This window comes from Phaethon aethereus (genome assembly GCF_964289735.1).
Source record: "Phaethon aethereus genome assembly, chromosome: W".
Lineage (NCBI taxonomy): Eukaryota > Metazoa > Chordata > Aves > Phaethontiformes > Phaethontidae > Phaethon > Phaethon aethereus.
Genome location: NC_138581.1, coordinates 28,637,597 through 28,654,047, shown reverse-complemented (window position 1 = coordinate 28,654,047; position 16,451 = coordinate 28,637,597). Strand labels below are relative to the sequence as shown.

At 34.8% G+C, this 16,451-nt stretch overlaps 1 protein-coding gene across 1 annotated transcript in view; it reads right to left on the bottom strand.

Moving 5' to 3' along the window:
* Positions 1-16,451, bottom strand: part of LOC309415051 (erbin-like) — a 97,871-nt gene that overhangs the window by 37,663 nt on the left and 43,757 nt on the right. Inside the window, 10 exon segments of the mRNA XM_082012442.1 lie at positions 310-480; positions 910-1,031; positions 3,074-3,173; positions 4,188-4,257; positions 5,359-5,474; positions 5,814-5,943; positions 7,042-7,114; positions 7,567-7,711; positions 9,036-9,110; positions 11,476-11,539. Coding sequence (XP_081868568.1) covers positions 310-480; positions 910-1,031; positions 3,074-3,173; positions 4,188-4,257; positions 5,359-5,474; positions 5,814-5,943; positions 7,042-7,114; positions 7,567-7,711; positions 9,036-9,110; positions 11,476-11,539 — 1,066 coding nt within the window.

Sequence of the window (16,451 nt, the reverse complement as noted above, 5' to 3'; positions counted from 1 at the left end):
GAGGATGACAAAGATGCCATCCTCCAGAAAACAAAGAAGCCAGCTTCTTAACACATCCATAGTTTGTATTTGCCTGAGAATCAAGTCACTTTGTTCTTAGTGTCAGAGGAAAACTGCTAGTGCAAAACAGACATTTATTACAGACCTCTTTAGACGGTGAAAAGGTAAGTAAGTTCTGTTGTTTGACCTTTTTTCTTGCTAAAGCATTAGTGTTGAGAAAGAAGAGAATTAAAAGGAATCAATGACACTCTAGATCTTTGGAAGTTCTTGCAAAGTCAGAAGAGAATATTATATAATATTATATCTAACCTTTACCCCCATATCTTTTATAGAAATTGTCTGGCCTTCTCGTTTTGACTCCTTGGCAATATCTTCAGTAGATTCTTCATCCTTTAGCCTATGTACAATTGTCTGGACTGTTTTAACCATATTCTTCAGTTCATCAGGATACGGAGTTGGATATCTCTTCAGGTTGCCTTCCTGTGTAACAAAAAGCAATAAAGTTCTGAAATAGGACAAAACACTCAGAAGAGCAATCCAGGATCGCCACTTTGCTGTTCATTTTTTTGGGAAGAAATTTGTCCATTGATTGCAAGCAGGAAGAATTATTACAACTGTAATTTACTTAAAGAAAAATCAGGATTAATCATTGTTTCCCCACAGCACCATCAGTCCAGTAGTCTCCTAGTTATGCCCTACATTGCCTTACATCAGCTGAGACTTTTCCCCTTGTACTCCACTTTAAATGATTGGGGGCGGGGGGGAAGTGTTTCATCCTGTTAGATACTCTTAAACTAACAACTGAGACTTGATTTCTTCAGCAGAGTAAGGAAAAGGATGGGATTCGGGTGTAGGGGAGGAGAAGAGGGAGCAAAGCCCCAGGTATTAAAAAATAAATTCAATACTAACCCGAGATGGTGCTTCTCTCTCATCTTTGTCTTCATCACACTCAAATGCCACCTGAGCACGCTGTTTCCTCTGTTCCTCCCACAAAGATGGATTGAAACTTTCATTATCAGATATGAACATAACTAAATAACAATAATAAAAAAACTCTTGTAAGAATAGGATACATTACACAAAATAAAAATCCTCTTTTTCTCTTTCTTGGATGGGATTGGTGTCTTTTTGTATGTGTTCTTAAAAGAGATTAGCAGCACCATAAATTGACAACTAGCAGCGCTGCTACTGCTTTATGAACTTGGCTGTATTTTCATAATAGTAAAATCCCTATCTGTAAAATAAAAAAAATTTTCATACACACAACTGTACACTAGTCTGAACACTTGCAGTTGCAAATTTTCAGAACTCTGCTGCAATGTATTTTTATTCATATAGGTGTATAAATATGAAAATATATATTTCATATATTAAAAAGTAAATTACTTATATAGATTTATATAGCTTGACTTCAGTGAGGTGGCCTCATTAAGCATGTATAAAAGCATTCACTTGATTTCACTTAATGAAAATATTTTTAAAAAGGAAGACTAAAAATGACTTACTGAGAAAAACCTGCATTATTACTAATCCTGAAAAAAACAAAAGCACCTAAAACTTAAGGTAAACACATGATTTTACAGAAGTTATATAAATGACAGAAGCCTTACCAAGTATTACTTGCTTAAATTTACAAGAGAGAAAAAACCCCAAACTTTTGGTTACCCACTGTCTCTTATTCTAGCATGTCCCATGCCTTGTGTTACATTAGCCAGGTTCTACTTTAGCATGCCAAATAGTCTAATAAATCTGTCACCACCACCCCAGCAAACCTATATACTTCACTAGCAATGCCAAGACTGTTCATATTAACTATATCTGAAATAAAAAAATGCTTAATTATAAGGCTCACCAAGTGCATTGGAATATTTGTTACACTGCGTTTCTTGGGTAAATTTACAATTTTAACACATCTGAAAAATATTCTAATAGACTTCACTATCGCTGAAACAGTTCCTGGCACAAAAAAAGAACTTTCTAAAGAATTTTGGGAATTTTAATTTTTAAAAAGGTTATCTATGAAACTTTAAACTTTCTGTTTGGAATGACTGACTCAGACGAAGGTATTCTGTCAACTTAAGCCAAACAAGCAGCCCTTTCCTCATCTACAGAAAGAAACCTCACCACTGGGGTAAAATATAGTTCAAATGGAGAGAATGTTTTCAGGAACTATCTTCAGCTTCACTGACAATCTCCAAATGATTTTATAATTCTCACATTCTATTAGAGGTATTGCACATGTGTTATCAGCATTAGAAGGCGCTAAAAGTGATGTACAATTTACTGGTTTTTGCAGATATTTTTGATTACTCAGTGTACTAGACTTATGTGCCATGTAACAGAAAATGTTGCCACTTGTCAGTTTTCAATTATTCCCATTGATACCTGCCCTCCCATTTCTGTTAAAGAAGCACAAGCTTTTTCCTTTTGCCTGTGGGGGAAGGAAAGTGAAGAAATATAGAGACTTTACTCTCTTTCCCTAACTCCTGATGGGGTTGCTCATGGAATGTTACTTATTTTCCTAAATATTTCACAAGTCTGCAGAAATAACTTTTTGGCGAGGTCTTAATGTTCTGGGCCTAACCTTTTATAAAACAGTTTGAATGAAATATGAGCAAAATGCATTTTTCCTGGACTGATTTTTTTTTCTTCTTTTAAAATAAAATACAGAATGCTATGTACTTTTCAAAAAATACATACTCAGTAATGGATGAAACATTTTGTCTAACATTTTGTTAAAGTAGTCAGTCTGAAGCAGACACCTAGCAAGGAGAATTTCAACCCAAACCATTAAGCTCTGCTGGAATGAAACAGGATGTCACACTGGAAAATGGCAACCATCAAAGAATGTGATCCCACCAGTCCATTCTTCACCTCGCTCACATCCCATCTTCACCTGGATCACATTTTTAAGTTACTGTTCTCATTCTTCAGATGTAACTCCTCATCACTTACAAGTTTACTTCAAACTTGTATCTAAGTATTATCTAGTGAAAATCATGTTAGCTGGACTGCCTTCCCATTATTATTTTCAAAAGTGAGCATTCTGACAGGGTATTTCAGAAATTCTTACCATCCTCGGTCCTTGGTTGCTGGGGGAACATGTAATTAGTAAGCACTGTTTTCTGTGTGTCAGGGTCAGCTTCTTTTTGAAGAGGGATAAGTGGTTTAGACTAAGAAGCAAATGAAAGAAGGGTATGTTATGAGAATATATATGTGTAAAAAGTAAATATGGTCTACATATTACAGAGCATGCCTGTCCCATTACTTTGCAGATTACTTTGCCTTGTATTAAACCATTTCTCCTCTGAATAATTTTCACAAAATGAAGTTATTAACATGCCTGTCTGACAACTGGCTTTGAATGAGAACTGAAACTCAGTAACAGCTTGAAGAGAAGAGCAAACACTACATATTCTAAGAGTAACCCAGTTTCTTGCTAGGACTTATTACTGTCCCAAAGGAGGCTGATCTGGAATACACAGATATATTTAGCCATTTAAAGCTGTGGACAATCATATATAGAGAAAAATTTGTATTAAATTTTTTATATTGACAGCAGATTGAATATCCCCCACCCCTTACAAAAAAGGGCAGAGGATTCTTGAAATTACTGTATTGGTAAAAGTGCTTTCATTATGCTACACCTGGGGTTAGTGGATTTCTGGCAGCCCTGTACACCTTAATGCCGTTCAGGAAATCGGCATAGTACAGAGGGCTTCAATACATAGGAAAGATATAAGCCACAAGCACATGAGTTGCTTCTCAATAGCTTGAAACTTGGATAGTCACAGAGTTCAAAGGTGGGACAAAAAACCTATCACAAGGCATGCTAAGTTTCCCCAATGGTATATCTGTGGAAGAAACAGTGCGCTATGCATTCAAGTACTAGCTTATCAAGCACTACCTTTCCTGTGTAAACAAGTCAAAATTAAGAAAAAACAAACCCCTCAAAAACATCTGTTAAATCACATTTCCTAATGGCACAGAATTTTGCCGGAAATACGAAAGTCTCCAAAGTCAGGTAGGCTCAGTATTGTTTGTTTTAGGAGAACCAACACAGTAATAATGTCAAGGAATTATTGATGTATATACACAGTACCACGTCTCATTATTTAACAGATGACTCTGTACTTGTCAATTCCATTAGGAATAAAGTCAACATCATTAATTTTTAAAAACTTAACCTGATTGTCTGATAGCCACACAGCAGTGAGCTGTTGCAGTTTTGTAAAGGTAAATGGCAAATTCTTCAGTCTGTAAATCACAAGAAGAGTTTATGTAAGTACATTTATCAATACTTTTAAGAAACAATGCTGCATTAGCCTGTAAAATGCTTTAAAAAAAGACATTTACAGATATAGTTAAATGAATAAACTATTGACAGTTGAAAGGCAACGGCTTTTATTTTAGATTCAAAGCTATACCAGAATGAAAAAAACCCACAACACATTTCCGCCCAGTTTAGCAAGCAGATTAAAAAAATGAAACAATGTAACTTGAATTTAACTCAGTTCAGTGACTTGAATACAATTTTGAAGACAATCATTGGCATTGTGTGTAAATCAACTATCCAACTTATAATCAAGGCTATTTTCATACTTTAATCTGAATCCTCATAAATTTTATCTTTCAATACACATGCACTGCAATTAAAAAAAAGTGCTACACCTGAAAAAAAAGTGCTGGTTTTCCCAAGAAACATGTATGGGAACAGGGCTGCCCTGGTAAATGAAAGCTGTGGCATTGATGGATAAATCAGGCTATAGATGGAGTACAGAGAAGCTGGATGGGCAGAACAGGATGGAGAGCTCAGACTTATCTCTCCTAATACATTGAAATTCAACAAATTGGCAATTCCCAAAAGATAAATGTTTTGTCAGTTTTTAATGACCGGCTCTAATAAAACATGACTCTCTTTTTTCCCCCCTTCTCCAGCATACTCAAGTTTTTTTACAATATACTGTGATACGGTTTTGTGTCCTCCATATGCAATACAGGAAGCTATTAATTTTTAAGTAAGAATCAAAGTTTTATGAAAATAATCAAACTAATTTCCTAGAAAAATACATGCTCACAATCATCAATGTTTTGAAGCTGTGCTTCAATGCATGTGCTTAAGTCATTCAAATAAATGCAGCTTAATACAATGGAACTGCAAGATCCACAATACAACAATAATACATTAAATACATGCATCTCAGTTTCTAAGCTGTGGGTGAGATAAGGAAAGATAGCATAATATATTCATAACAATGCCTCTACTTACATTTGGGGGATAGACATCAGTTACAATATACTATATGCAATGTTATTGCATTTTACACAACTTCTATTTGAATTAATGTATTCACAAACCTATTGTCACTCAGATTGATGACTTTTAATTTCTGCATATCACCAATTTCTTCAGGGAGAAATTCAAGCTTATTAGAATGCAGAAACAAAACTGTTAAATGCTTCCAGTTTCCAATCTGAAAAAAAAAAAAAAAGGAATTAATTCATCTTTACAACTCTACATACACAAATCTTTACTTTTTAAAAACAATTATTATTACATCTATTTTTGCTTGTGAAGTACAACTAGATTTATTCTTACATATTAAACCTTCTTTTAGTTTCAACAAATTTCTACTTCTTGCTTAAAAAAAATTCAGAATTTCATTATTTGAAAGTTTGTATATTTGTATACACCTGCCTTTAAAAACATAGAAAATCTACTCAAGAATTATTAACTTATCCAAATGTTGTACAGACTATATAGTTTAAGACAGATACATAAAAATTTTACAGTTTTGTAACTAAATACATACCTCTGATGGGAGCTGTGTTAAAAAGTTATGGTCTGCAGCAAATGTCCTTATGTTAGAGAGTTGCCCAACAGATGAAGGCAATGTTTCAATCTCATTGAAACTACAGTCCAGTTCTTCTACTGATAGTAACCTGAAGGGAAAAAAAAAAAAAAAAAAGAAAAAAGAATTACTCCTCCATGCAGGTTAATTCATCCAACATTAATTGAATACTTTAACTTTAAATGAAGTTAATAGCACTATCAATCACAAATCTCAAATTAAATTCAAAATATGACTCTGAAACCCAAGGGAATTCAAATCCAAGAGAAATCCTTTACTAATTGCCTAAATTGTGTTTGGGTTTTGGGGTTTTTTTTGTTTGTTGATTGGCAGGTTCCTTTTTGGTTTTGTTTTTTAAAATCTCCTTTACACTGTCCTCATAAGAGAGCTTTCAGCAAAAACAGGAGGGGTTAGCAACATCAAAAGTTTGTGTACTACATGAAAACATGCTAGTGCAAGGCACTGAAAACATCCAGAGTAGGACAGATCATAGACAAACAGGAGCTGAGTGCAGTTTCTGAACAAGAAAAGAATTTAATGAGCTAGAGACAGTGAACCGAAGACTTTGGCAGCAAAGTATTTTGTAAATTATGACAACAAAACATAACCTACATTAATTATAATAGAACAGAAATTGGAACAAATACCTTTCATTTGTATAGCACTTAATTCTGAACCAATTATTTTTGCTGTCATTTGTGAGTTTTAAAATAAATTGCTGAACACCAAATTATACATTAAAAAATCCTGCTGATTAACAGGTGAAAATTCTCCTTATAGTATAAAAAAGATAAATGTGTGTGTTCAGATTCACTTTTTACAAGCTTTTTGATACTGGTTCAATCATTTGCAATATTTACCACAGCTATGTTACTGCCAAAAAAACCCTACTTTCAGACAGCTGACCGCCTTTTTAAACATCTTGTTTTCTTTCACATTCAATTTTTCTTTTATAAATTGGTGGCTGCATTAATGAGTGAGGAACATAGGTCTTTTGATATTAAATAATAAGAACATATATTCTGTGAACTAGAAGTAAGATATGAAAGCACTTGCTTTCAATTTTAAGATGTTAATATATAGAAAAAATTAAATCAAGTAGGTATAAAAAACATTCAGAAGAGGAGCCACTGTTACAGAAAAGTGTGCAGCAAGGCAAAGCAACCTTTTATTCAGGTGAAATACCTACCCTCCTATGGAGTCTGGCAAATAAATTAATTGGTTTTCATCAATTTTAAGTGTTGTTACCTTCTTCAGGGAACCTGTAGTAAAATGAACAAGTAAATCAAAAAGGGCATTTGAGTTCATTAATTTTAGTTTTAATTTTAAATTAAGGGGAAAAAAACCTCTATGAGCAAGCAACCACATCTTCTGCATTCCCTGGCATGCCTATGGTGCTATATATCTACTAAGGAAATAAGCAGACAAGCTTACAGAACTTGTTTGCCAGCTTACAATGGGCCAGCCATGGGGGGGATCTTTTTACTCTGTTACAGTCAACAGTTTCTCATCCATTTACAAACTACTGTATAAAGTCAAGAATTCTCCAAAACAAATATAAATGTTATTTATTCAGCTACACATTACAGCTTTATCCAAAACAGGAACTTTAAATCAATTGAAACTTAGATCTAAAATGCCATTTGTCTATTTTCAAGTGTTCTGTGTCTAAACTATAAGCTTTTAAGAACATGAATTAATTGAAAATACAAACCAATAGACTCCGGCAGTTGCTGAAGTGAATTACTGGATAACAGTAGGTCTTGTAGGTTTTCACAACCTGAAATACCTTCTTCAACTATTTCAATGTTGTTTTTAGAAACATCCAAGTAGGTCAGTTGTTTCAAAGTTCCTATGAACTAAAAGCAAGAGAAAATAATGCATTCTAGGATGTGCAAGTTCAAAACAAAAAAAATCCATCAGATTTGACAACAAACTGTCTCTCAAGTGTAATGCCACAGGAAAAGAGAAAACCTATTTATAGTGCTGCAATGCAATTTTATGCAAAATATCCAAACTTTATAATGAAATATTTTGTGCAGATATGCACAGTTGATGTTTTTCCACACACAGACACACCACAGTTATTCTGCAGTGTCTAAAGACAGTCTGCTGTAAATTCAACTGTTTGATCGGTTATCGTGAATCAAGTGACTGAAGCTTTAGAACAGACTTCAGAGAGATGTACACAGTGTAACATAAGGACATAATTAAGGCTCCAGTAAAGTCTTTTAATGCTTATTTTTGCCTTTTGTGTAAAACTGCATCCTATTTAACCTCAAAACCAACAACAATGAATCCCTAATTGTACTAAACTGAAAAAATAAGCCAAAATATAAGCTTGTATTACATTTCCATATGAACCAAGAATAAGCTTAAAGATTTGTGCACACTACTAAAATCTTCACAGGGAAGATGCAGTCACTTTCACAAATATAGTTTTACTTTTACTCTAGAGTAGAAAGGTTTAATACATCCACTCAACTCTTCTTCAAAGAAGAATTAGCTGAAGTGAGGAAAGACAGTAGAGGCTACTGATCAGGCAAGAAACCCTCACATCAGAAGATTGCTAGTGATTTTAAGTCTGAAAACAGACCAGCTGCTTCCCAAATTTCAAATACTAGTTTACTTGATTATAAATACGGGTTCATAAGTTCTGCAATAATAGGTCATCCTGGACCTCATGTAATTCTAAGAGATGTCAGGAAAACCTGTTTTTAGTCAACAGAACATTTTCTCAGGAACTGGCTATACTCCGTGTATACACGGCAAAAAAGTCTTTACAGTCATTGCTTGTTTTACAGCTGTGACCAGTAAAAATTCACACAACATATTTATCCCGTAAATTCCTGCTTGCTAACACAAAATAATTCCTTTTTGGAAGGACCAGTCAACCCTAAATTTCATCCAGGATTTGATGCAATATTTTTACTCCTTTCCTAAATTGGAACACAATTTTTTGATGAGAGGATTATAACTTTCAATGAAAGAAAAGCATTGTACCCAAATCTCATTATCAGTGACAATTTCTAAGGAGACTAGCCAAGCTTTTAAGTGGCATTTAGCCTTTTGGCTTTAAGTAACATTAAAATTATACAGCAACTTTAACATATATGATAGCTGACAAAGCAAATACCACTGCAAATTAAAATACTAAATGTTTAACACAGAAAAAGGATTTACCCCTGGAATAAGTGTTAGTCTATTACCATCCATCCAAAATTCCTTTAACCCACTCAGTTGTTCAAGTACTTCAGGCTGTAAAGGAAACAGTTTTTTAAAAACTTCATACAAAAATAGTGAAAGGCAAAAACAACTTCAGTGATTCATCTATTGCAACTTTAAGTAATGTCTTATAGCTGTTATATACACTGTTTCATTGGGTCATCAAATAAAACCCAGATAATTCACTTTTAAAAATGTAAATATATACTAGATATACAAAAATCTTTTAAGATTACAGAACTAAATAATCCTTACAGAAAGTGTTAACTTTTTTTTATACAGAAAGTATTATTTTTCAACTGGAGCACACAATAAATAAATCTTATGTGTATAATTCCCCCTCTCACGGAGGTCTAAGAACCCTTAAATTCCATCAACTCAGAAGAGCTGTTTGAAATGGGAAACAAATTTTAATTTTCTTGCAGCAAACAAAGGGTGCATCTGCCTGATACAAGCAAACCACTCTATCCATAAAGTGAAGTGCAGGATATGCTCCCACTACAACTTAATGTTAGAAGTATCTTATGTATCAGGGAAAGACCATGTCTTGGTAAACATCCATCATGCATATGCTTTCCTATTTAAACTTCTCTCCTGAGAAAGTAATACAAAACAGGTGCTACTGCACCTTAACAACTACAACCAAGTTCGGTTAAATGCAGAATTCAATTTTGTTGTATTGTAAGTATACAGTATTCCTGCATAAATTGCAGTCCTGGCTCCCAATAATTAATTTTCCAACAGAAAAATCTTAACTGAAGACTACCTTTCAGACATATCTTTACCTAAAAAGCAGTTTCAAACCTTTATATGCTTTTACCAAAAGATCTTAATGAAATAAGATACCAGTAGTTGACACTTCTAGATAAAAGTCTGGTAGAGATGAAGCAATCTGCCAAAAATATACCCAAAACAGGTAATTTTACAGCCTATACTTAGTTCCAGGCTGTTATGGCTTAATGTGGGCCTGAGCATGTTACTTTAAGGCTCCCACATGAATATCTACAGTGTAATGAGAATATGGCAGTAACAGTAATGGCAGTAACAGTAATGGCTAGAAGTGTAATACTAAAGAACAGTTCATTAAATATACTTCCCTATCTGCCAAACCATATAGCTAGGCAAGTGTTCAGCTCCACATGATCTGTGGCTAATGAAGTACCCTACTGGTGGCACACAGAGGCTTGACTTTGTTATACAGCAGGTCAGTATGTTCCACTATACTTTCAATTCCCTTATACAGGAAAGTACTTGTAGAAGCGTAGGGATGTTAAGCGATTGTAAATAGAAAATGTATTTGTCTGACATCATGAACAGGAAACAAGCTGATCCATGTTGAAGGAAAAATCTGAGCACCTCAACTGTAAATACTATTTTGAATAATATTCAAACTTATAATTAATATCGTTTCCTTTGGATCTAAAAAGTTTGTACACACTAACAAAAATAGGTTATGCACAGCTTATACAGAACTTGCAACATTAAATACATGATGACCAATAAGTGTTTAGAATTTATTATAAGTCAAATGATTCTGTTTATGATTCAAACACATATTACCATTAACATTTTACCAGTAATGTAGCCACACTACACCACAGTGTTTTATTTTCAAATTGAGGTTTCAGCCAGGATAGAGTTAATTTTCTTCATAGAAGCTAGCTTGAGGCTATGTTTTGGATTTGGGATGAGAAAATGTTGATAACATGCTGATGTTTTCAGTTGTTGCTAAGCAGTCAAGGACAGCCCAGCTTCTCATGCTGGCCTGCTAGCAAGAAGGCTGGGGGTGCACGGGAAGCTGGGAGGGAACACAGCCAGGACAGCTGACCCAGGCTGGCCAAAGAGATATTCCCTACCATATGACGTCATGCTCAGTATATAAAGCTGGGATGAAGAAGAAGGAAGGGGTGGAGGGACATTTGGAGTTATGGCATCTGTCTTCCCAAGAAACCGTTACGTGTGATGCAGCCCTGCTTCCCTGGAGATGGCTGAACCCCTGCCTGCCCATGGGGAGTGGTGAATGAATTCCTTGTTTTGCTTTGCTTGCGTGCACGACTTTTGCTTTGCCTATTAAACTGTCTTTATCTCAAACCATGAGTTTCCTCACTTTTACTCTTCCGATTCTCTCCCCCATCCCACCGTGGGGGAGTGAGCAAGTGGCTGCATGGTGCTTAGTTGCCGGCTGGGGCTAAACCACGACAAACACATACTCATATTCATAAGAATATGCACATAATTTTTATAACAGGCTCTATAAAGTAGTATAAGGTATACATAATATTTACTCAATAGCAAAACTCTTAAAGCTGATTTTTACATTTCATATTGATTAGAAATACATTAAAGGATAAAGAGATTTATAAAAGGTACAAAGCCCTGTTACTTGGGCAAAACTCACCACTTCTGTGAATTCATTACTTCCCAAGTCCAGTCTCTCCAGCTGAGTCAGTCTGGACATGGTTCTGCACAGGAAGAGGATTAATAAGAAATTAGATTTAAGAAAATACCAGTTACATCCAATCTTCCTGTATTCATACAAATATATTATTTTAATCAGTATTAAGTAGCGATGCTGTTCTGTTACTGGACTGATATCTAAATAAGGTCAAATTTTCACACACTGTTCAACAAGACACACATTAATGATCACGCTGACTGTGACTGTCACACAAAGAGTACACTGCAACGCATCTACAGATTAGTTTACACAAAAGACCACTAGAGTAATCCTTATGATAAAGAGTAACTCTGAAGTTACTCTTCTTTTGAGTGCCTTTCACCTACAGTCCTTTGAATGCTTTTCACCTCCAGTCATAATCAGCTGGTTAACTACATGTTTTCCTCCCAAAGAAAGACCACTGCCTAATGATTAGATAAAACAGAAAAGACCACTTGTTGAATCACAGTAACCACCAACACCTTTCTCCCTCTCCAGGCTGCTGACAAAGTTGCTTCTGTATGATATGGTCTGGAATCCTAATTATTCCTCTAGTCCTACAACAAATCAGATTACTAGATTTGATTTCATGAGACGTCAATACTCTTCAAGCCAATTAAAATCCATTCTTTCAAGCTGTGTTTTGGCAAAATTTTTCCTCCATTTAAGTTTACTTTGGGGACCCCATAGAGAACATCTACCACTGCATATGGTTGTCTACACGATCAGTCAACAGCAGTACTAAAAGTAAGTTTAAGTGATTATTAATATTATTCATGAAATAATCTCCAAAAAGGATTACACTCAACATCTATCTATAGACTTGCTTTTCATTACGTTATAGTAATCATGCTAGAGACAAACTAGGAATTTAGCATAAATAAGTAAAGACATGATCAAGACAAAAGCAGAAGTCATTTTTATTGTACTGCACAGACAGTATACACAGACTTTAGGGAAAAACCTTTAATTCACATTCCCACTGTCTCAAAGAAGAAGAAAAATTAAAAAATACATGAGAAGGCTATCTCCAGAAGAATCCGAGAAACGTTTTCCCTCATTTTTTGAAGCTCATAAACAGGATGAACAATAAGGCAACTGCTAAAATTCATTTTCCAAATTCTAACATAAATTATTTAAGTCCCTCTGAAATACTGGCAAGCTGAATTTCTCAAAGCTTTATGAGATTGTGCAAATACCAATTTTAGTGACATATACTGTGAATAAACTTGCCCCAGTGCGTCTTCCTGAAGCACAGCTCACTCAAAGGATCTAGTGTATCATCCTGCAGCTTTCAAAACTCTGTGGGCAACACCATAATCTATTTTTATTGATGGCTTCAATTTAAAAAGGTTTTCCATTTCTTCTGTTTTCAAGCTATGCTAGCTAGACTGTGGGCTACTAGAGAGAGCAGTCCAAAACTCTTCTGACAATCTAAATTTCAGCCTCAAAAAGCAGATTAAAGGAGATCACAGCTATGTGGGATTGAATTTGACAAATTAGTTTTAATACAGATAAATGAATATTTGGAAAAAATAAAAGGCTTATTTTAACATTTTTATAGTCCTTTCATTTCAACAGTTTTTAGACAGTGCCTTGATTTTTATTTGAACTGGATTTTCATTTTTAAAATAAACACAAATTTTAAAAATGAAGAAAAGACCAGGTACATCAACAAAATTTAAAAACTTCAATCTGATGTGAGTGAATTTTGATGAGGCTGAATTGAAACAAAGTTGGCTGGGGCTTTTTACTGAAGTTTGAGATAAAAGGATTTTTTTCTTTCAGTTCAACATGAATGGTTTGGTAAAAAGAGGGGGGGGGGGGAAATCAATCTCCCAAACCAATAAACTCCAAGGTCTGAGTGATTTTTTTCCCCCCTTCCTCCTGTACACCATTCAACTCTGAGGCCAAACTGTTTACACAGCTAACACCAGATTCACAGAATCTAAGCTGCCAATTTACACCAGATAGATACAGAAATTACGCTCCAAACAAACCCAAGATCTAGGTGATCCTTCCCCTTCCTATCCTGCTAGTGCTACATCCTCAATGGCTTTAAGGCAACCCAAAGTTGCCATTCTTGCCTCAGTCTTCACTGTCTTATTTACAAAAAACAACCCCAAAAACCAACAAACTTTTTCCACCAAGGGCCTTACCATTTGGAACCAGAACAAATATCTGCAAATCTCTCTCAAGGATCAAAAATCTCAAGGATTTTTTTTTTTCCAAAATGTCTCTAATCTAGCAAACATAGCCACTCAACTGTAACATATACAAAATGTGTTTGCAAGACCAGGGCCTCAGTTATTTTCCTCCCCATCCCCACTGCCTGCCTAATTTATAGCACTTTCAGCTATTTTATGACAAAGTTTTAGGAAACTAATATCTCTTTGCTTTTCCGTATTGTTTATAGAGCAACTATACCTTCAGACAAAATGCAAACAAAGCTTCTCATACACTGAAATTGTTAAAGTAGCAGGAAAATTCAATACTAAAGGAAGAGGAATACAGGACTGGAAACAAAAATTTACTAGATCACTGAGTTACACCTATTTCTCCCTCTGCCACAGCATCATGTAATCCCTTTCATAAACTGAAAAATCTGTTTCATAATTCATATTGTTGAACTCGCTGTCAAATCAATCCAACACTAACAGAACAGGTAGTCTAAATTATGCCTCAGATTCTGATGTAAGAGTCAACTTCACTAAGGGTAACACCACCACTTGCTTCAAGTAGCATACAATTCAAGAGGTGTGAGTGATAGGCAAGATAGGACCCTGAATCATAGTAATTATCCCTTCAAATAACTTGCTCCTTTCTAAAAAAGTTACTCTATTGACAATTAGACGACAGAAGCTTTTAATAAAAAAAAACAAACACAAACCTTTTTATATTTGCATTAGACCATTTCCCAACTTTCAGCTACCTATCAGATAAATGTCTCTAAACTAGTCTCTGCATATCTTTGCTTTCCTTTCAGTAGAAATATTTTTATTGAGCTGGTTTGCATTATAATACTGACAGTTTTGCAGTCTCTGGCTGTGGATAAGATCCAAGCAAAATGATGAATTTGGCACAAAGCAAGGTTGATTTAGTGTGTTGACATTAATTACCCATTTTGATTAACAGTCTTTCAAGTGCTTTATGCTTTAGTTTTAAAAATTACATGCATGTTTAATTCAGAAAGAGGGATAGCTGATTTTGTAGAAGTTAATCCAAATACATCTCTCATTACAAATATGAAAAGTAGCAGCTATAAGTATGAAAATATTAAAAAGGAGAATGACAGGGAAAATATTTGTATTCTATAGCAAAAATATTAGCACATACTGTTACATCTTATTAGCTTAAAAAAAACAACCTTTGGATTTTCTACACTGTTTAAAGCTGTAAATCATGTTCCTTTTAAAACACATACTCAGGTTTGGGAAACTGTGTAAGTTCGAATTTCCCATCGGCTTCTGTTCTGACATAATAGTTAAAGGCAGGCCACAGACACCTTTGTTGGCCAGGTCAACTGCTGCACAGTTGTGCTATCCTGAAAGGCAGATTCACCTCTTGCATACTATGGACACCACAATAAATTTTTCTTTCCAGTGTACATCATACATAAACAATATATTTTCTCAGTGCCTCACTGTAGCAAAATGCATATTAATGTGTTTAAATTAATAAATAAAAAAGTAGTCTCAAAAGCTTTACTCTCCCCTAATTGAACCACAAGAATACCAGAAGAGAATAATAAAGGTGACAGCTCAGCATGTACTGTATGTAGATCATTATGGAGGTGCTGCAGAGGACATCATCATGACAGCTGTTGTTTAGTTTTTCAGCAAGGATGAAACCCTGAAAACACTGAAGTCTACAAAAAAAATCCCAGCAACTTCAACAGAAGTGTTTGGCTTAAATAAATTACAGTATTTGTTTAAGTGTCTCTTATCACTACAAGAGACCTCCATAAACTACTCTTTTTAAAATATCACATGTAATTCATGCTATTAGTGTTAATTACGGCAATTAAGGTCAGAGTAATTTTATAAACAAAATATGCATTAGCTATAAATTTTAATTATAGCTACTGTTCCTCAGTTGGGAATAACTTAATTTATAGAGCTACTACCCCAAATTACATGTCCTCTAATTTTTTCTATGGAAAATTAGCAATAGCAGAAAGAGCAAAGAAGGATAGAGAGTATTTATATCACATGAATGAGTAGAATGTTTCACACTTGGAAGATTTAAAGTCATGCTTTCTGATGCTATACATTTCATTCCAGATGCTAGTTTTGGCATTTTTATACACCACAGTACGGTATCTAGGCACATAAAAAGGGAATTCCAATGGAATGTACCCCTTGTTCATGTCTTAGGCACATAGGTAGCTAGTCACTAGAAAAGCTGGCTGTTGTACTTAAAGGGCTGGCAACTCACACTTCAGCCTACTGCATGCAAGTCTGCTAGCATATGAGCTGGACAGAATGAATGTTCAAATGTTACCACCTCCTCTTCTCCACCGAAACATCTGAAACCAGTACTTCTTTTTACCAATGTCTGTTGCCAGAGGAGGACCCCTTTCATTGCACATCACAACATATTCAGGACTCTACAACTAGTTATTCACATCCCATCTTTGGGATCTCTGTTTCTCTCTTCATTGTCCTTTTATACCTCTGTTAACCCACTTAGACCTCCAGGGTCCAAGTCAGAAAATTCAGAGCATTGCTCTAGCTCATAGAAACAGCAGGAAATACACCACCATCAACCTGGGATGGTTTGATGAAGCAAGTGAGAGTTGCAAGGCAGGGCTTAGAAAGGTGCTAGAGTTTGAGAGATAAGTACAATTGCATTTACTGTTAAAACAAATGCTATAACAATTTCCATAACTATTTTATAATTACAGAAAAACACAGCTGACTAATATGCTTCCATTA